At 38.9% G+C, this 22,591-nt stretch overlaps 1 protein-coding gene across 3 annotated transcripts in view; it reads right to left on the reverse strand.

The window, feature by feature from the left end:
* Positions 1-834: 834 nt before the first annotated feature.
* Positions 835-22,591, reverse strand: part of arhgef7b (Rho guanine nucleotide exchange factor (GEF) 7b) — a 29,608-nt gene continuing 7,851 nt past the window's right edge. For 2 of the 3 annotated variants that reach the window (XM_027156411.2, XM_027156413.2), the window contains exons 3-22: positions 18,818-18,902; positions 18,315-18,445; positions 17,416-17,617; positions 14,236-14,321; positions 12,257-12,351; positions 11,663-11,758; positions 10,733-10,855; positions 10,210-10,348; positions 9,595-9,654; positions 7,823-7,969; positions 7,473-7,559; positions 7,318-7,387; positions 7,047-7,174; positions 6,587-6,793; positions 5,542-5,629; positions 5,345-5,434; positions 3,921-4,100; positions 3,183-3,282; positions 2,736-2,790; positions 835-2,164 (exon numbers count right to left, since the gene is read on the reverse strand). In XM_027156411.2, the coding sequence (XP_027012212.2) occupies positions 2,042-2,164; positions 2,736-2,790; positions 3,183-3,282; positions 3,921-4,100; positions 5,345-5,434; positions 5,542-5,629; positions 6,587-6,793; positions 7,047-7,174; positions 7,318-7,387; positions 7,473-7,559; positions 7,823-7,969; positions 9,595-9,654; positions 10,210-10,348; positions 10,733-10,855; positions 11,663-11,758; positions 12,257-12,351; positions 14,236-14,321; positions 17,416-17,617; positions 18,315-18,445; positions 18,818-18,902 (2,292 nt within the window). In that variant the 3' untranslated portion in view covers positions 835-2,041. The remainder of the gene's footprint in view (positions 2,165-2,735; positions 2,791-3,182; positions 3,283-3,920; positions 4,101-5,344; positions 5,435-5,541; positions 5,630-6,586; positions 6,794-7,046; positions 7,175-7,317; positions 7,388-7,472; positions 7,560-7,822; positions 7,970-9,594; positions 9,655-10,209; positions 10,349-10,732; positions 10,856-11,662; positions 11,759-12,256; positions 12,352-14,235; positions 14,322-17,415; positions 17,618-18,314; positions 18,446-18,817; positions 18,903-22,591) is intronic. The other variant, XM_027156412.2, reaches the window with a different exon arrangement.

Below are 22,591 nucleotides of genomic sequence, written 5' to 3' on the forward strand. Positions count from 1 at the left end.
ATTTGAACACCTTGGGGATGAACTGGAACTCCGACCGCAACCCAGACCTCCTCACTCAATATCCGTGTCTGATCACACTGATGCTTTTGTAACTCAATGATCACAAATTCTATATTTCTATCTATATGCTCCATCTAGAGGAAAGACTTCCTAGAAGAGTGCAAACACAGCAAGATTCTATACATTAACGCTTTTCTCCTGCATAGGTACAAGTTAAAGGATCTTTTAGGATCCCAGTTTTAACTCTAAAAGGACAGCAAGTGATCGAGTACAAGATAAGCCCAGGAAATGATTTGTTCAAAAGTTCCTTCACCAACACCACCAACAATAGCAGCTTACACTACAATCCAGCACCACAGACCGTAAAACTCTAAATAAAACTCATATTGAAGAAAGCACCAATGTGAGATTTTACCAAGCCAGTGACAGACTCAAGAGATTAAATTAACACTGATGCTAGACTGGCATTAATTTTGCTAAGTAATTTAACATTCCTTATTTCCCACCTTAACTTTAACCAAACTTTCCTTATGTTTCTTAAATACCATACTTCACTTAGTAACGGTACTATTTTCTTATAAACTTTATGCTTTTTTTTTTTTTTTACTTTTTTCTTACTAACCCTAACTTCTTTTTCTTACTATCATTGCTTTAGAAATGAATATGAAACACCAGCTTAACTTCCTGTATTAAGCATTCTTTTTGCTGGTTCATATTGGTAAATAATGACAGCATTTTTTTTTTGTTGAAATTTATTTGGAGGGAAGGACTTTTGTGTAGTGTAACAAAGTGTTGTAGAAGGCATTAGCACAGAATGTCCAGATCACAGAGGTATTAAAGGATAAATAAGCAATCTTTTATTTAAATTCACATAATTTATCATATAGATTAAAGTAGTCATAGAAAGAACAGAAGAGTAGGAATAGAAAGTTAGTAAGTACATTAGGAAGGAATTAATAGTCATAGAATTGGAACGACGGAACAGAATGAACGATGTTTGCAGTAGACATTTTCATTTTATTTAAATACATAAATTAGACAGACGACATGTAAGAATGTTGAGTTGTCGGTTAGTAGCGCTGCATATTCAAAATATCAATTGCATATGTACTTGTCTTTTAGCTGGTCTTAGTATTGCAGGAAAAATGGCAAGTATGTTTTGGAATTTCCAAATTAAATTAAAAAAGGCACATCTGCAATTTTGAAACAGGCTGATAGGCTTTTTTTTTTTTTTTTACAAATTCATTAGCATTACTAATCAAAAATATTGGCTTAACTGAAAAAATGAAAAGAAACGCAGCCAATGATTGGCTGGTGCATGCAAGCTGACCAGAAAAAAAAGAGAAGTTTGTTTACAAATAAAAAATAAAAAAAAGTATAAGAAAAATCTGTTTCCTCTGAATGTTTACAGTACTGTACCTGCTGTGTTTTCTGGTGGGAAATGCATCTGTTTTTTTCACAGTGTTGCTATAGATTACTAAGAAGTTCTTGACGGAATGATTTTCTTGATTCGAGGACTCCCTGAGACTCTCGGTCAAACCGTGACATCGGATTATTTGCAGGAATGGTACATGCTGGTACACGCCGTCAGTGGAAGTACAGAAAGGATGTGACGGCAATGACAGCACTGAATAGGAAACATTTTTTTCCTAAGACAGAGTAACTCATACTTAGCATTATAGTTATATATTAGTATATTTTTCTTAAAATGTTTTTTAAAAAAAAATTAAGGCAAACCCATAAGCTGTATTTGGCCACTTATTTTAGTATTTGCACCTTGATTTATACTTGCAGTTCAGAGGATATTTGGCAAAGACCAGCAAATTTGGCACTGGCAAACTTAAAGAGCATTTACTCAGCGATCAGATCCATTCCAGCCTGATAGCATCTCCATTATCTTCAACACTATGTTCAGCTGAAAAACTTTCTTGGTCCAAAGTTATGCTGAGTTCTTCAGCTGCATCATGCTGTTTTACAGTATTTATTTTGTAATCCTGTCCGTGCCGGCATGGACCACATGCATAACAATCTTCGTTGAACTTTACAGATTTGTTTCATCCCATGACGAGTCATTCATGTTCTTTAATACTCTCCTGACTATTTTCTCCAGCTCTTTCCTTGCTTTCTGCTCCTCCTCCAAACTGCTCTTCATCCTCTTGTTATCCTGGAAAGAGAAAATTATAATGATCCGGGTCACGGCACCAGATATCTAGTCACAAGCATTTAAAGCTCAGCAGTGCCTGCTAAAGGGTTACAATTTAGAGTATTTGTCTAAATGTATCTCATATTGTGTTTGCTGTTTAATAGGTTCATAAATTGTGTAATAAACCTGTATAGATCTATAAAATAAATAGTCTGTATAGGCTTTCAGATCAGAACGAATCTTTGTTTCCGAAATGTACGTGCAGGACATTCTATTTTTCTAGAATTATCCTTCAATTCTTCGATATGGCATTTACATTTTTTACAGCAAAGCTACTGCATTAAATATCTAACTTGGACAAATATCCATTAGCTCAGTAAACCAACATTTGTGTCATTAAAATGTTTCGTCCACAGACTTTTCAAAATCCTAGTGAATATCAGATGTTTTTTCCAAAACTCTTCCATGTCTGAAAAATAAAACTGTATTCTCTATGACTTCCAGGATTTAATGAACTGTAAGACGACGCATGATGTACATGATTTCCTATTAAACATCCAAACATTTTTCATTATCGAACATTAAAACGTACCTGCTTGAGTTCCTGAACTTCATCCCTCAGCGCATAAACAGTGTCCACCAAACTCCTTTAAAGAAAGTGATTTAAAAAAACAGTATAATTTTTAAAACACAAACAGTGTCTGAAATGCTTTTATGCAAAATAACAAACTTGCAAAGATGACACATTGCACAACAGAACATGGTATAAAATGCAAATTGAGAATAAGTCACTCCTACTCCCTGATCCACTGATGTTGGATTTACATATAAGGATCTGATTTGTGCTTAGATTTCATGATGTAATAATATTTCTCTGTAACTTGTTCAATACTAGATGATATGCCCACTTGGAATTTTTAATGTCATAATAAAACTGAATGAACAAAATCATAAAAACACATTTTAGTAGGGTGTTTTTTTTGTTTGTTTTTTTTAAATTTTAGGGTTTCTTTTATACCTTTCATTCACAAATTCATACCTTTCTTCAATCACAGTCTGGCCATTGCTCTTTATTTCTTCTACAATGATCTTCTCCTCTTCAGGGAAAAGCATATGCAGCCCTGAATCCTTTCTTGAACCTGCTCCAAAGAAAAAAGAAGAAAAAAAGTCACACGGCAGTTTGAAATGTCACAGTTGGAGGAAGTCATCTGGATAATGATCATTAACTTACAGCTGTTTCAGGTAACAATGCTCAAGAAGATAAACAAAGAAGATTGACACCGGTCATGCAAATATATTTCCCATTATGTTACAATAGAGCACATAAAATCAGTAAAGAATAATTACTAATCCAATAACACTGAATGAATTGTGTAGCTTTTCTGACAATCCCTACAACGAAGATACACGATCAGAAATATGACAAATTGCAAACATTTTATTACGCTGAAGGTGATTTACTACAGCTTTGTATATGAAATGCTGGAAACTTGGATTTTGAAAATATTACATTATTATGAGATGTCCAGTTAAATCTAAGGCATAATATAATCTATTATCAGATCCAACTACACAATAAAATTATACACAGTCACAGAAACCAGTATTCAATCTAATATTCAGGAACACAAAAGGTCAGGCAGGAGAAGAAGCAGCTAGTCAACAGAAAAACTGACCTCTAACATCAGGACTATGAGGATAAAACAAAAAAAAAGGGCATTCACAACAAATGAAGAAGACTAGTAATCTAAGCGTGTTTATTTGCAGGAGCTCTTACGAGAGGTGGAACCCATCCTGTAACTATGGGTTGTCCATATACTGTCATAGTCCGAGTCTTCTGATTGGTCAGACGATAGTTCCAGGCGCAACGCACTGGTACGGCAACCGGCTGTCTCCGTACGCGACTGGCCGACGTCAGCCAGCACGTGATTATGCATCAAATCAGTGCCCTGCCATGCTAATGAATTTGGGGCGGGTCAAATGATCAAGCCAATCAAACGGAAGTGGGGGGAGGGGAGGGTTCGGGGATGGAGCAAACCAACGATGAAGCAAAGGTCATGTATTATGGTGGGCCAAAAAGGGCATAACGATTTATATAAAATGGAAATGAACGCATGTTTTAATCAAATAGAAATAATAGAACATTTATGGAGCACAGAAAAACAGGAGAAGGAAGTAAATGAGGAGGAAAAAAAGAAGACAGAAAACAGAATGTGGTTAAAATAGACAAGCAGAATCCCTAAATTTCAAATTCAGTCTTTAAAATTTAAGAGCTAATGCAAGACACAAGGTAAGATTAGTGGAAAGATCACAGGATGAAGCACGGTATCAATTTCCTTTATACCAAACAGATATTGTGTCACAAATCACGCTGAGGTAGCTGAAATAGTTTGATGGCTGAGATGTCGTTATTCCTCAGAGCACTCGAATCAAACGATGATATGGTCAGAAAATCATGTCTATGTATAAATTATGCTCCAAGATTCTGCACAATAAACCAAATTAAATCGTATGCGTGCTGTTCCGAATGGCACTGGAAATTCCAGCACAGTGGAAATGTCCACTAATAAACACAACCTCCACTGAGAAAAGTCCAACAAGTGAGTGACCAACTATTGACTAGTAACAGTTCCACAGGCTAATCTATCATCATCATAAAAACACACTGGATGAGGATTTCTTCAATCTGATTGGTCAGATGGTATTCATTTTCTGTAATACATACATCAAGGCAAATCAGTTTGATATCAGTGCATTTGTTGTAGCATGTTAGAGTTTCAGTTCATTCACAGATAAAGTGACAGTGACGAAGGATTAACAGCGACTAACTTGTGTAACAGATTTCACATCATCTACTGCATACAAAGAAAAATCCCTGTAATCAATGCTGCGGTTTCGATTCCACGAGCAACACCACCAACAATCAGAGGATCTTAAGTAGTAAATAAAATGAGGTGCATTTTATTCGTCCAGAGATCAGGTGTCATCGGGGCTGAAATAGTGCTCGCGTATGTTGAGCGCTAAACAAACTGAAAAAAGCCTCATTCCATAGATCTACTGAAGTCTCACTATAACAAAACATAGTGCTTAATCAGAAACCTGAATGTTTTTAAAAAATTCTGAGGAAATAAGCAATTTGAATAAAATCAAAAACAACTAAGGTTCAAGAGATCGATAAGCTCATTGATAGCATGATCTTACTTGAGTTAAGTGTTTGTCTTGTCTTGGCACTTGTGCAATATGCCTCTATTACTTTCAGGATCTGTGCGTCCTCCTCCAGAGCTGCAGTGCCTGAATGGGGAAATCAGACAAGAACTGTGAGCTACACAAAATAATGTATAACTATGAACACGTCAAAAAACCTAAAAAAGGTCTCGACGTGACACGCAGCAACATACTTTTCCTCAGAGAAAACTCATCATCTGAGGGCTTCCTGTCTTTGCGTTTGTGCAGAAGCTTCTTGTTCTTGGGGCTTTTGCTCAGGTCCTGTGACAGAACAATAATAAAAACAATGAATATATATGCATACACTGCCCATCAAAATGTGCATGACGACATGCAGAGAAAAGTGTAGAGCAGGAGACACAAGTAGACTGTTAAGCTGCAGTACTAGAGGCCCAGAAAAAGGGGGCCAATACTTTACAAAACACAGAATTGTGCTTCCTACTGGAACAAACAAACAAACAAACAAGCCTGCCTGCCTGCATGCCTGTCTGTCTGTCTGTCTGTCTGTCGACCCTGCTCTATTTGCCATTTAGTTAATGACACCATTTCTTCTTAGCTATTGCGTGCTATAGTGAAAAGAGATGTCGAGGATTTGGCCCAATCTAAAAAAAAAAAAAAAAAAAAGACAAATTTGCCAATATAAATTGAGCTCAATTTAAGCAAACCCACAACCCGATTGCGATACTGACTCCTACAAGCTACAATTTGGGGGAAAAAAAAAAAATCACTACTACTAGTCAACAATAACTAATTAATGTTCACCATCCACATCACAGAGACATGGATACACTACAGGTCACCAAGGTGTGTGCCAATTTAGTTTTTTTTAAGGAAAATAACCACAGAAATCTGAACTTATTGACACAAATCATTTCACTGTTCATCACTATAAGAACATCTGTACAGTGAAGCATGCATGATATGATGCTAGCATAATGTTAATGGTTAAACCCTTTTCCTCTCTGTCGCTTCTCCAAATTTGACTTCCTTGAACACTTAACACTTTGTTATCCTCCTCTAGACAGATTGTAGATTTGCCATATTCCTTCATTGTTTTAATACTTAAACTTAAAGATTGGATAGATTTATAACCCTTTGCTTAGGTATGTCCTCGAACAATCTCTGTGTGTTTATACTGAGCTCAAGTGGCACTTTAATGGCACACATGTATAATACTTCTAATACTGTGGAAAATAAAAAAGGTTCCAGTATCCAAACCTCTTTATAACAGAGAGCTGCTGATGCTTTTAAAGGTGGTGCTGGTCGCAGGCAGCTCAGGCTCCATGGTTTCTGAGTTTTTGGCGGCTCCAAGGGTCCCCACATCATGGTGCTGTGTGGGGTGCAGTGTGAGGAGGGGTGCGGGAGGGTGTGATAGGCTCCCCGGCTCTCTGAGTGTCTCGAAGGGGTGGGAGGGTGAGAGGGGAGCTGGAAGAGGAATCAAACAACACTGTGTGCTGAGAATATTTTAACGTAAAAAAAAAAAAAAAAAGACAAAAGGTGAAATGTTCTGTCACGATGAAAGATGTGTCAATAACTGATTCTAACAATAAAAATAATCTCTTTATGCTTAATAAAATCAGTTTATTTCTAGGTATAGACTGTGTGTGTGTGTGTGTGTGTGTGTGTGTGTGTGTGTGTGTGTGTGTGTGTGTGTGTGTGTGTGTGTGTGTATTCTGACCGTATGGCATGGTTTTAAACTAGAATTGCTGGTTGATGTGCGTTTGGTTTGGCGGTGAAGATGCTCCACCCAGTCCTGTAGATCCTGAGGGTTATTGCAGATCACGTGCATCCCGTCAATCATACTCCCTACAGAGGACACATACACACACACACACACACACACAATCAATGCACATTATGCTATATACGTCACTTTATATATACCCGTACTGAATTATTAATTGTAACTATAATAAGTGTGTATTTATCCAGAGTCATGAAGCACATACCGGATATTTCAAAAGCATTTCTAATTTCTTCACTCTTGTTAACAGTCATCCCTGTTAGAGGAATTTTCCCCTGTGGACCATCAAAAATATGCTGTGATTTCCTGCAGACACTAGCTAAAAGCAAGCTGGTTGATAAAAACACACCACTTAGTTACCTGGTAGATAAAACAACTCATCCGAGGGCTGACAGAAAGCACCACCAGCACGTGGGGGAAGAGCAGAAGGTAACGCTCATTCCTATCCTGAAAGAATTTAAGCAAAATAACTAATTCGTTAAAAATGCATAATCAAATATTTTACCTCTTAGCTAGCTGTTTAACATCAGAGCGCTTCTGCTGGAGAATAAAGGCCTTATTAACATTACTAAGTATACTTATAATGTTTAATTAAAACTCAAATTAAATTGGGTCAGCAAATCTGGATGTGCTGGAGGACAGCGGTGTGTGCGTGTGTGTGTGTGTGTGTGTGTGTGTGTGTGTGTGTGTGTGTGTGTGTGTAGACTCACCTCACTGCCATGGTTTTGCATGAGGACCTGAGACATGTAGAGGACGGTGCCCAGGGTCTTAATGCCCTCCCCGTCCCAACCACGCACCGGCTCGTTCAGAATCTGAAGCTCCAGCTCCTTACGCTTCCTCACCTCCTGACACTGTGCCTAAGACACACACACACACACACACACACACACACACACACACACACACACATTGAAAACCTTCACAACCCTCAGGATGCACCATAAATTACTATGACTATTATTGCAGGTCCTGCAATTCTGTTCGCTCCAGTGTAGCGCAGGCTTTCACCCAGCAGTCATTACTGTGAAAGCGACTGGCCGAGAAAAGCCGTATTCCAACTATTCTTTGTTCAACAATAACGTACGAGCCGAGAGCAAGTGAAAATAAGACCCGAGGACAATAATGGACTGTATGTGGACAGTCCTAATGAAACAGCACACTGTGTCCACTTTCCCTCCCTTCATCTCTGTGTTTCTGTCTATTCTCTGTAACAGAACGATAAGAGGTGTTTGAGGGGATAAGCTGAGCCGTGATAGACAGCCTGAGAACAATGCAGAAAGAGAAAAAATCTGAAAAGGATGGAGGATTTTTATACATTCATGCCAAGCGAAGGATTTTGCAAGCATGCAAACCTCTTAACACAGCCAAGTATAAAAAAACAACAACAAAAAAAAACATACTATAGTCATGTCATCTTCTAACATTGAATAAACAGCCCAGACTCCAGCTAACGCATGCCATCTGGATTAGGTCTTAAACAGAAAATGCTTAGAATAGAACATGTTTTGAGAAAATCTGCCAAATGGCTATAATAATAATAATAATCATAATAATCATAATAATAATAATAATAATAATAATAATGCACAAATAGTAAAGCTTCAATAAAATTAATTTATTCGTATGTTTTTCAGAACAACTGAAAGTTCACAGCTTTTTTCTGTTTATTTATTTATTTATTTATTTATTTTTAACCAACCAGAAAGCGGGACAGTAGATTTTGTGTGCAACATTGAAAGTTTGCATTTTGTGTGCAAACAAAATGCACACAAATGCATAACGACTTGGCTGTCAGAGCAACATAAGCTACCATTTATGCTATGTGACAACCACAAAAAAAAAAACTACAGCAAGCATCTCTTTCAAAGAAAAGCAGAGAGTTTTATTCATTCATTGTAATGATGATTGTTCTGTAATAGGAAAAAAATCAGCAACAAGTTTCTCCAATAACAGAACTGCATATTCCTCTTATATGTCACAATGATTTGCCAATGCTACAAACTTTCCTGTCATAGTATTTATCCATATAAAGTTACACTGAATAATATAAAATGTCCACTTGCATTACTGTAGCTATAAATAGTCCTTCTCTCACCAGCCTGTTTTCTCTCTTAATGTTAAGCAGCTTGTCATGTTGCAGAGAAACCACAAGAACCTGCATCCTGAAAATGTTCCTGTCTGAAAACTTATATTTACGGCTTTTTGCCCTACACCATGTCGACTATTACACACCGTGTGTGTGTGTGTGTGTGTGTGTATAAAGGAGTGTAAGTCCTTCAAGCCCTGTTTTTTGGTTAGCTGTTACTATAGAAACAATAATTTATGTTACGATTGGCAGAGCTGCTACTATGGAAACGTATTGACATGTAGATAGAACTTTTAACAGATCGCACAGAAAGACTCCTGAAAGCCTTTCTCTATGTTACAGGATACATAACCAAAGTAGTTTAACTTGTGATATCAAGAAAATAAAGAGACTTACAGAAAGACTCTTGAAAGCTGTCAAGCTTTTCTGAATGTCAGGGTGGTCCGGGTGAAAATCCTAAAAAGAGCAAAAAGCAGAAGACTCTAGTAATCAATCATCATCCATCAATCCATCATTCAAATCTCTCTCTCTCTCTCTCTCTCTCTCTCTCTCTCTCTATATCTCTCTTACACACACACACACACAGTACTGTATATATACAAACACACACAGCAACACAAAACAGATGTTTAAATTCTCTATTTAAATACTTGTCATTTTTCTCTGACAGCAAATAAATATTTTGTTATTACCACACACACACACACACACACACACACACACACACACACACACGCACACATACAAACATATACACGCACACATACAAACATATACACGCACACATACAAACATATACACGCACACACATACACACATACAAATATATATACACACACACACATACAAATATATAAACACACACACACACATACAAATATATACACACACGTACACACACACACGTACACACACACACGTACACACACACACGTACACACACACACACGTACACACACACACACGTACACACACACACACGTACACACACACACACAAACAGAGCAGCACCTCCATATGTCTCTCCAGCTCTTTGAGTAGTGTGGGGTATTTGTCCAGTCTCATGAAGGGTTTACTCAAGTTGGTGGTGAGAGTGAGAATCCCAGGGCTGCTTGCACCCTTACTCTCCATAAATTCACCCAGCTCCTCACTGCACACACACACACACACACAGTATAAGAAATGACAAAACAGAATTATCACATCAGCAACATAAACAGACACTCGTCCTCTTTAACGGATGCTTGTTTCTAGTAGCACACTGTACGCTTTTCAGTCCTAATATCCGAGCATCCGCTATGCTTTAAAACTGTACGGACCGTCTTAAGCCAAAGTATGGAAAAAACTTACCATCCTGTATAACATTGTCCAGTATAACATTTTAGGCTCAATACAATTTAAATGAACATTTGAAGTAATTAAAAAAATACACTTAGTTTATAGTTCTGATGTCTGGTGTATGTACACAGATGACCGTATTACATGTAGTTACACGTATATATCTATAAACGACAGTGTGCGCATGTGTGTATACCTGTGCTGTGTGAGGACATTAACAGCAGACGGGTGGTTGGAGCAGTAAGTTACATAAAGGTTCTTCATTTGAGACATGAGTGACAGGAAGAAGCTCCCGATCCTTTGCTGGCTCTCTGGAAGTCTACACACACACACACACACACACACACACACACACACACACACACACACACACACACATATATAACAAGTTATTTAATTATTTCAGGTATAAATCAGTATTAAATATATTAAAGTTAGAATATTAGCGTTACTGTACGTAAAGCCATAATACGTAATGTGCAAATATGAGCATATAAAAGTGTTCAATTCTTAATTATCCTATATTTGTATGTTTATAAATATTAAGAATGCTTATACTATTATCATCATGTCCTTGCTTCCTGATGAGGTGAGTAAAACATCACATCCTGGTTAGTTGTGCAGCAACCAAGTGACTGAGTGATACAGCTTTTGAACGCTGTTCCGTATTGTGTTGTTATATAAGGTTATAAAGTTTCTTCCTGCATGGAAGTTCAAAATAGACAGCAATCAAAATGGAAAATAACCACGTGGATGAGTTTGTGTGTTTTAAATAGAGAATACTTTATAACTGGATTCATACGGATTGCCATTTTAGTTAGTCTCTCGAATCCAATGAACTATTTTGATTATCGTGCAGTATCCGAGTGTGTCAAATACATACAAAAGACTAAATATGTCAGTTACTCGAGAGAAGGGAATATGTTTTAAAATACAGATGATGTTGAGGCGCTCGGCGAAATCATGAAAGCCACCAGCAGATGGCCTCAGATGCTCACAAGAAGAGTCTCAGATGGCATGCATCAATTGCTTCACTTAAATCACTTATATACTACTGCAGGTCTCTTAGCTTTAACTTTAGAACAGGAAATGGCACAAGTACGCTCTCACATCCACTTAGACTTACTTGGTGCATTCCTCTAGTGACTGAACCAGTGTCTGCTGGAAGGAGCTGATCTCTTCTAGATTGCCCAGAATGTGAGCGATATCAGACCCGGTGACTCTGAGAAAGAGAATGAGGGACAGATGAGTGTTATTAAACCAGATTAGCAAAGAAACATGCATGTTAAAAAGGGTTATCTACAGTAAGGACCCTGCGTGATCCCATAAAATAACAGGAGGGACACAGAAGAGCAGTCAGAAACTCTTTTTAAGTGTAAGGTATTAAACGTTGTTCCTTGTGGTTAAACCGTACTTGTTTAACAACACCTTAGTAAATTGTTAACTTAAAAACAAACAGCTGCAGTTTTTCCCCAGTGTCGGTCACATGACAATTCCAACATGAGAGTTGTTGTATGTCAAGACTGTATTCACATCATGCACACAAAGCCTATGCAGTAGGTACTGAGTCAAACGCATTTGGTACCGAATCAAACGCATTTGGAACCGAGTCAAACACAGCAGACACTGAACCAAACACAGTAGGCACTGAATCAAACGCAGTAAACACTGAATCAAATGCAATAGGTACTGAATCAAATGCAGTAGATACAAGAGCTACCTGTCTGTTGGCTGCAGTAGTCTCAAGTATGTTGAAAGCAGTGTTTGGAGCTCTTTACCATATTCAGTTTCTGTCTGCACAATATTCTGGATCACCTAAAAAAACAACAAAAAAACCCCAGACATTTTATAAATACATGTACAGACAATATTTTTTTAGATTTTGGATTCAAATATGTGGTGCTAAAGCAAAGCAAAACAAAAAAATAAATTAAATAAAATAAAAACTAATAATAAAATTAATCTATATTCATGTTTCCTGTAAAGTATGAAGTAATAAGATTTCGATGCTACCATTCATTCTTTTTCCTACAGACTGCCAAAGGGTCCCGATTTAACACGTTAAAGAAAGCAGTACTAAATGGCCAAAACTGAGCAGAGAGAGAATGAGGGAGCAGGGATTGCATCCATAATTCATTTATTTCAGCCTAAAAATAAAATCAGACAGCCCAGTGGCACAAGCAATTTAAATAATTAGCCTTGCAACCAGAATGTAGAATCCCTATCATGCGCACTGCTTCAAAACAACACACATATACTGTATATCACATATAAAAGCTTTCCCATTGACAGCTGACAGTTGTGTAGGATGCTTTAATACAGCCTCTGAGTCATGGCCTCATCTCTGAGTGCACGGAGAACAGAATCTCTAAAGCAATTATAACCCACAGAGAAAGAAAAGAGAGAAAAGGAAGGAGTGGGGGATGACAGAATCAGGCCAGTCACAGCGGAAATAAGTCTGAAAGCCACCTTCTCTGATGAAGAACCCACAATAGGAGAAAGGCAGACTGGGGCCTGACATTTCAAAAGCTATTCATTATTTAGAGACAAACACAACACTACACATTAGAGTACCATCAACTACAGAATTATTTTCACTCTTAATGAGAACATGCGAGGATAATACGGTATGTATCTGTTGTACTGATAGCTCACTGGGACTGTTAAAGCTTTATGTAAACACCTCGATCGAGCTCGACACAAATGATATTACAATTGGAATTAAAGGGGTGGGGTAGAGCTGAAATTATCTGGTAAAATTATCCATGTAAACAACAAGAACTCTTGACAACAAAGTGTGCAGACCTGAAAACCTGAGACGGATTTTATACAGAAGCTCATTTTGCACTTCTGCAAGCACTCTTTGATTCAGATCACAGGTTTTTCATTTTTGTCTGGGTGTGCATGTGCTCATTAGTGATGGTTATAAATCATTTGGCTTTTTATTGAGAGTATTTATTATTGATGTATCCGTTAAGCAATTTTAATTGGACGACAGAGAGATCCCACATGTGCACAATCATAGCAAGAGTAACAGGAGATAGTCAATGGCAACAATAGTTTGGGGGCAAAGATAAAATTCATACTGAGTGGTGTGTCTCATTTATATATAAATATATATAAATTATGATTGAGCGGTGTAACGTTTGCTAATTCTCTGGAAGGGTGCCAATAATTCTGGACAATAGGCCTTGGTATAAAATTTCACCGTTAATTTAATTCCATGCCACGCCGTGCAACAACAACACACACACACACACACACACACACACACACACACACACACACACACAAACTCACAAGACTAAATCAAATTTATTTAAAATCACTTAACTCTAACCATGAAACAGAACCTGACTCCCTGACTGTGTGTGTGTATGAGGGAGAGAAAGGGAGGGAGAGCGAGGGAAGGGGGAGGGGGGGGAGAGAGAGAGAGAGAGAGAGAGAGAGAGAGAGAGAGAGAGAGAGAGAGGAAAGTGAGTGCTAAGGGCCTCAGACACAGCTGTCCCAAAGATCAGTGAAAAGGAAACAATGACCTACATTACAGCTCCACACACACACACACACACACACACACACAAACACTGTAACACAACAATTTAAACTCAGTCTGACTGACTCACAGACACACAAACATCATCATCATCATCATCATTATCTGCTGGTATGTCAGTGTGTGAGCTGCTGATTGACTCGTACCAGGTTGTAGTAGGCTTTAGTAGCGCTGGTTTCGAATACTTTGGGAGGACTCTTCAGCGTCCCAGGCTTGGGGGATATGGGCTTGTCTGCAGAACAAACAGAGAAGGGAGGAAAAGACAAATAAATCACACCAGGCATCATGTGGAGACATTTTGTTTCTTTTAGGTTGAATATTAGATGTGAGCTGCTCCTGAAGGGCAAGATGAAATGAAGCAGATAAAACATCCACCATCGGAGTAGATCAGTTCACAGCACTCGATTTCAGCTCAGTGTGAAGGATACAAGGAAAAAGTGTGTGTGTTTGTGTGTCTGTCTCAGGGTGTAGAATCAAACACTTCAGGTGTGAAGAGTGAAATAAGAAATGTGGCTGTGGAGGAGAGAGTGATTTTCAGAAAACACCTGAAAGAGATCAAAAGCACAAATGCAAACAAAAAGTCCTGTAACGTAACCACAATGTAACACAAAACGGAAAAACATGTTTCAAGACTCTCTCGCACTCACACACACTTATGCAGGCAAGCAATCCCGCACGCTTGCACACACTCACTAACGCACTCACACATTTACGCAGGCAAGCAATCCCGCACGCATGCACACACTCACTAACGCACTCACACATTTACGCAGGCAAGCAATCCCGCACGCATGCACACTCTCACTAACGCACTCACACATTTACGCAGGCAAGCAATCCCGCACGCATGCACACACTCACTAACGCACTCACACATTTACGCAGGCAAGCAATCCCGCACGCATGCAATCCCGCACGCATGCACACTCTCACTAACGCACTCACACACTCTCAACCTCAGGACTTGGCAGGACTATGTTAAGCAGGACTATGTTAAGCTTTTTCACAGGTATAGACTATTAAACATTAGTGTAATCTTTATTTATCTTTTTTCCTTTCATTTTGCTTTAAATGTGACTTAAATATATTTAAGAAAAATAAATCAAAAGAAAATACATGCATACACATCAGTCAAACAATCTAAAATATATATCGGTACATACACACAAAAAAAAAAAAGACATTGGGAGTCACATGGAATAATGGGACAGGTGAAAGAAAGGACAGTTTCAGTAAAACTCTACTGTATAGTGATGAAGACTCAGTGTCTCTCCATCATGTAGTGGCAGGACGACACGTACTGAAGCTCTCTCTATCTCACCCTGTCCCCCTCTCTCTCACTCTCCCTCAACTTCTCCCTCACATGCTTTCCCTCCCTCCCTCCCTCCCTCCCTCCCTCTTTCCCTCTCTCTTTCCCTCTCTCTTTCCCTCTCTCTTTCCCTCTCTGTATACAGGTAAGCACAGCTCCAGGCAGATGAGTGAACAGAGGCAGCAGTAGAACACTGCTGTGTTGACCTAAAGGGAAACGCCACTCACTGCCTGCACCACTTCCTGTCTTTGTCTGAGGAAAAAGTTTCCTTCCTGCTTGGGACGGTAGAGTGCACTGTGATGTCATCCAAAAGAATCCTTATTCATTTGCATTTATGTAGTGATGTGAAACCACAGATGCATATGGGGTGCTGCGGTTAACCTAGGTGGCTTTGAGACTCTGTGTGTGTGTGTGTGTGTGTGTGTGTGTGTGTGTGTGTGTGTGTGTGTGTGTGTGTGTGTGTGTGTGTGTGTGTGTGTGTGTGTGTGTGTGTGTGTGTGTGTGTGTGTACGCATGTCCCTGTGTGGGTTTGGGGGTTGAACTACAAGTTTCACTCTCAATAATGCTAACACTGCTAATAATGCCTTCTAAATAAAAAACTACAAAAGGGCCCCTAAACATTCATCTGGCTTTAGCGCATAATAAAAGATCACTTAGAGTCCACAATCCAGATCCACACAGAGCAGAAGATGAAGCCAACAGTGCCTCATGAGCCTTTATACAGGAACCCGAACAGGAAAACCTCACCCAAACATTCACATGGTTAATAATAACTTAACGCTAGCAGTCCGCCAGCTCTTCTCTAGCTGTCATTGACTTCTTTGTTCAATCCGGTGGCTTTGCAGTATATGTGCCATTAATAGACGCATTTCTAATATCCAAACCTGAGACGTGTCATTTCCTGTGATCGAATCTGGAGTCTAATATCCTCTGTGCTGCTCTATGCACTAGCATACGAGCATTAATCTATGCAAAGGTTAATTGTCCTTTTAATAGCCTATGCTGTGCTCAGAGAAAGCTTTATGATGCTTGGCTCACAAATGCCAAACCGAATTGGTGGCATCACAAGGCCAGATTTGAGGCACACCAATTCTGACAATCCCAAAATCATGACACATGACACAACAGGAAACAAAACAGTTATTATTCTGTTATCAAGCTAGTAATCAATGCATTAATGATGTTTACAGAACTATAAGCTTCTATTTAGAAGAATAAACATGTTCGATTTAATTCGGTTTTATTTGTACGGCGCTTTTGTCACAAAGCAGCTCTAAAGAATATATATCGATTCAGGAAATACGTTCTAAATTTTACATGTATCCCTGAGAAAGCCAGAAGCAAAACTGGTGAGGAAAAACACATGAGATGAAATGAGGGAAAAAAAAACATTACTAGGCAACCGATCCTCATCTGCGTTACACTAAAGAGTGAGATTATAAATAATTCCTTATATAACTGTTTACTTACTATAGGATCAAATAATGCACTTGTGTAACAAACAAAATGCCACAAGACTCCAACAAGACCACATCTCGTCCTCCTAAATGTTTCCTGATTACCTCAAACACCTGAAACGTGACTGGGCTACAATGCAAGCGATGAGGCAGAGCTTTGTGATCGACAGGTAAGTAGAGACGCCTTCTCCATTGGGTTAGATATTGACGCTGTAGCTTCGGCATCATAGTGAGTCATGTCTTATAATCACGTTAAAATGCATTTGCATCCATCAACAACTACCACTCAAGTGCATTACTCAGTGGTTCTTATCCTTCTCGCTATGACTTCTCAAAAATTTACGCTCGGTTCCTGACATCATCAGACACAACATCATGGCGTCAGCGAGACTTTCTTTCTCTTTCAGCTCCTAAGTAAACCGAGATAAATCCGGTGGAAGAAATGGAAAAGTGGTTCTCAAAAACAGATTTCTAAGAAAGAAGAACTGTTAGTGAATAATTTCCTTTTTGGTTATGAAGACACGTATGTACATAGAGACGTTTACACTAAAAAAACTCACCGCTTCCTTTGATCTCTTTGACGTAGTTGCTAGGGAACCAGCCGCTCTTGCCGTTAAGCGTGCCTTCCCACCAGCCCCCGTCCTCCTGCCGAGTCACCTGGATGATGTCACCCTTGTTGAAGCATAATTCGTCTTCATTCGTCTGCTGGAAATTAAACCGCGCCTTCACCAACAGCTGAGCTGAACTGTTCTCAGACATGTCCTGATATGTTACAGAGAGAAAAAAGAGAGAATGAGACAGAGGAAGGAAAAGAGACAATGAAAGAGAAAGATGCAGCACTATTTCCAACAGAAATCAAAATTTTTTTTAACATGTTACTAGCTTTATTAATAGTTTTCATTTTTTACTGCTACTAGCTTTAATCATATATATTTTTACTGCTACTAGCTTAAGTCAAATGTATTTTTACTGCTACTAGCTTAAGTCATTTATATTATACTGCTACTAGATTTAATCATATATATTTTTACTGCTACTAGATTTAATCATATATATTTTTACTGCTACTAGATTTAATCATGTATATTTTTACTGCTACTAGATTTAATCATGTATATTTTTACTGCTACTAGCTTTAATCATATATATTTTACTGCTACTAGCTTAAGTAAAAGTTTAGCTTTTACCGCATTCAACAAAAATGCTAAATTCTAGCACTCAGCACATTAAACTATGCTTTACCAATAGTTAGATTTTTTGCATAGTACTAACTTTAGTAATATAGTTTTACCTAGTAATAGTTTACTAATAGTTTCTTTTTTTTTAAACATTTGGTAATGTTTTATTTACCTGGTAGCTTTTTGGGTTTTTTTTTAACTGGGACTAAATTTAGTGATATATTTTTGTACTTGTTAGAAGATTTAGTACTAATAGCTTGGGTAATAGATTTAATACTGACCAGACTGCAGTACTGACTGTGCACTCGTTTGGATGATCTCCTGCGAGGAGGCTGACAGTTCAGGGAGTCAAAGGACTTGATTCTCAGAGAGGAGTGTTGGACACATATGGAGTCACTGCCTGATCCAGTATCTGTACATCCGAATAAACCTTCAGCTTATATTATAGTGACATACACAAGCACATGTGTACACACAAACAAGCACGTTGTACTGTTCACAAACAGGCTCAATAGACTTCATTACAACATGCATAAGGGAGAACATCTAAACAGACTATTTCATTTGTCCAGGCATACTATGATTTCCTGGCATGCGTGTGTGTGCACACACACACACAAACACACACAGACAGACACACACACACACACACACACACACACATACACACATACACGCAGACACACACACACAGACACACACAGACACATACACACACAGACACAGACACATACACACACACAGACACACACACAGACACATACACAGACACATACACACACACCTGCTGTTGCGTTGTTGAGTGCAACCAAGGAATTCAGCACCTTGGTGAAGTTCTTGCCCTGAAACAGGTCATCAGCCTCAAATGCCTGCAAACAAACAAACAAAAGAAATAAATAAATAAATAAATAAATCAGTGCATCAGTTCATTAAAATCCCACATTTACCCACATTTATTCCAGTTAAACTTGTCCGACAAGCTCAAAAATCAAGTATGTGACAAAAACCACACTTCAGGCCAGAGCAACCACTTCTTCATTTTCTGAAGGTAAATTAAACACAGTTGATATCAAGTTGATCTGTGTACGAGGTTCTGACTGTAGTGAGTTCAGAGGCCAGTCATACATCTCAACCCTTAAGACGTTGAACCTCTAAACCTCCACTATACCTTCATCCTCATCACAGGTGCTTTGTTATTTTTCTTCATTTCATCTTCTATAACAGCAGAAGGTCCATCTCAAAACAACTAGCAGAAGAGCTACCTGGTAGCCAGTTCACACATCACAGTGACATTCAGTACCCGAGTCTTCATTTGCATGGCCGTGTGACCAGTTATTTAAATGGTTTATTAAAAAACAGAATCTACAGCATGTCCTCTAGAGATGTAATGGTTCAAAACTGTGGAACTTATTTATGGCATCATTACATATCGTTCCCTAAATCAGTTACATATGAAAGCAGTTTCAGTGAGTGTACAGCAACACTAACAACACGAAAACTAAACTACAATAACGGTTTTCCGGATTAATATATCAAATGAATACGTTTGGGAGGGGGCACGGTGGCTTAGTGGTTAGCACGTTTGCCTCACACCTCCAGGGTTGGGGTTCGAATCCCACCTCCGCCTTGTGTGTGTGTGTGGAGTTTGTATGTTTTCCCTGTGCCTCGGGGGTTTTCTCCGGGTACTCCGGTTTCCTCCCCCGGTCCAAAGACATGCATGGTAGGTTGATTGGCATCTCTGGAAAATTGTCCGTAGTGTGTGATTGTGTGAGTGAATGAGATTGTGTGTGGTTTGTTTTTTTTGCACATTAGCGCAGGACTCTAACGCAGTGACGGAATTACGGTAACGAAATACATGACTGGAAGTTCCTTAAAACCTGTGGAACCATCGCCATCATCGCTGTCTTTACTGGACCACCGGATGCAACATAATAAACATGTACGGCTGAAAAATATATTTTCTTTAATATACTTTTGCCAAGTAGCATTCAGCTGAAAATTTACTGACAAAAACAGTAAAAGAGGCTAAAATATGGTTTGGCTAATTGCTAGCAATCATAATGGGTTGTGTATCCATTTGATGCTGTAGGTGCTGTTACAGAAATGACTTGTTTGTGTGTAAACATTAGATTTCGGCAATAGCCAAAGATCAGCGATGGCTTCGGGAGGAAAAACCCATCGAGGAACCTTTTGAGAGTTGACGACTGCTCTGCTTCATTCATCAGAACTGGAGCTATGGTCTCTGTAGGTCTGAGGTTTGTGAAATCACAGGTCAAAGTTCACCTTGATAAAGTCAGTGTGAAGTGAAAGTAACTGCAATAAAAAGCTCACGTCTCGTATAAATCTTACACGAGTTCTTCCCCTTCACTTTTCCGCCAAGTGAAATTTGATCAAAACAGCGTGTTAGCGCCTCGGAACAATGCTTAGAATAGCTTATGCAAACACGGTAGCGGCATGCAAAATATCACACAGGGTCTGTTATTCACTAGTTTTGCCTTGAAGCTCTCACGAAGTCACACACAGGAGACACACACACACACAGGAGACACCCACGGGAGACAGACACACACAGGGGAGACAAACACTCCTATATCTGAATGAGACCCACAACATTAGTGCCGGGAGAATTCTGACAAATGAAGACTAAAAAACAGCAGATTAAAAAACAACAACAACAAAGTTGTGTTTTTTTTTTATTAATCTCTCATATATTCCCTTCGCTTGTGACACACACACACACACACACACACACACACACACACACACACACACACACACACACACTTTTTCAGCTACCTATGTACAACAGTGCGAGAATGTGTGTATTCCTGTCTGTCTGGTTGTTCAGACTCCAGACACTCAGTTGTTCCTGCACTTCATCAGAGACCTCTCGCTGGCCTGATAAGCCCAGCTCACTACAGCCTCAGATCGCAACTGAACCTTGGATGTGATATGAGGCAGGATATTTTTCTTAAAATCCAGTTTCACCAGCACATGTTTAAGCATACGAGTCTTCTTACCATAAGCACGTTTCACCGTCGTCTCCGTTCGCAAGCCCAACAGGATGTCAGCCATTTTGATTCTTGTGCATTTTGACAGATACCAAATATTTTAAATCCTAGACCTTCTTGGGTATTCGACAGATTTGCTCCCAACTAAATGTGGTGATCATGACTTCAAGATGTCCGCGATGCTTAACTGCTAGGTATTTATCGCTAACGTAAGCGGCGTTGCCATGGCGAGGTATAAGGGATGCTTATATAACACTCTTAATTCTGCTTCTCGAAGGTTCAGATACATGCCAAATTTCAACAAAATAAATAATAAAAATCCATGCGCCAGTGTGAACTGTGAGGCGACGATGCACAAACAGGAGGGTTACGATAACTTCACCGTACCTCATATAGTGAAACCCGTAGCTCAAACAGAGCATGTTTTTAGGATTCAAATTCCGTGAAGACCTTCATAAACCGTGCGATGTGGGTGAAGTTCGGATGAACGTTCGGTGACATGACAGAACATCCTCCAAATGTTCATGAAACATTGCTGCATAGTGGTGCTTGGACCCACTAATCGCTGCTCGCAGAAGAAAGATACAAGTTACTAATCCAGGTTACACGATCCACCGATTACGTTTCTTTAAACTCGTACCATATTTTTGTCTCTAGTTTTCAATCAAGGAATTGGGTTAAATTTTAGAGCATGTGGTGTTTTTCTCATTTTGCTGTTACATGTTTAGATTTGTTTACATTCTCAGAATAACTTTTTTTTTCCCCCTGGACTTAATCTGCAAAGTCCGGTTTTGTAACAGAACAAGCCGGGGGTGAATTTCAAAGCGCTGGCAGCTGCAGTCAGTTTAAACCCAAAGCAATGAAGAATGATTGACAGGGTTGCTAAAATCACACCGGGAAGTGCCGAGGTATGCTGACAACAGGCTTTTGGAGTGTGTTATATAATCAGGAAAGAGCCTCGAACCTTGGAATGTTATCAGCAGAAGATAATCAGTCTTTGAGACGGTACGAGTGAAAAGCAACACAATCAGTGGATCTTAACTGACTGTTTATCTCCTGTGTTTTTCCTGCTTTCTTGGAATCACCTCCAAAAACACCACATGATATAAACTTTATATTCCCTGATTGAAAAATAAAGATAAATGGCATTTTCACTTCTTCCAAAATGATCCAAAAAAACATGTCATTACATAGCAGCACCTCCTAAGGAACATGAGGTTACACCTTGACAAACTATATAACATCATGGTATGATGTGGAGTTAAAAAGGGGAAAGGATTAAGACATGACATGGCTTGTCGTAGGAAAAGAATCATTAATAGGGCGATGACACGCGACACAACCCAAAGTCGGTTCTTTTCCAAGAACCCTATAACAGCACAAATTAAAAATTTATTAAAGAACTATTCAGGGTGCTTTTTATCCATTTGTAATTACATCTAGTGTGCCAAGATAGTTCCTGTGTACACTTTCATTATAGAACAGCTCATAACCAGTCGTCCCCTCAGGAGCCTTTTCTTTTCTTTTTTTTTTCCCTTTCACGCTCT

Source organism: Tachysurus fulvidraco, chromosome 18, assembly GCF_022655615.1.
Source record: "Tachysurus fulvidraco isolate hzauxx_2018 chromosome 18, HZAU_PFXX_2.0, whole genome shotgun sequence".
Taxonomy (NCBI): domain Eukaryota; kingdom Metazoa; phylum Chordata; class Actinopteri; order Siluriformes; family Bagridae; genus Tachysurus; species Tachysurus fulvidraco.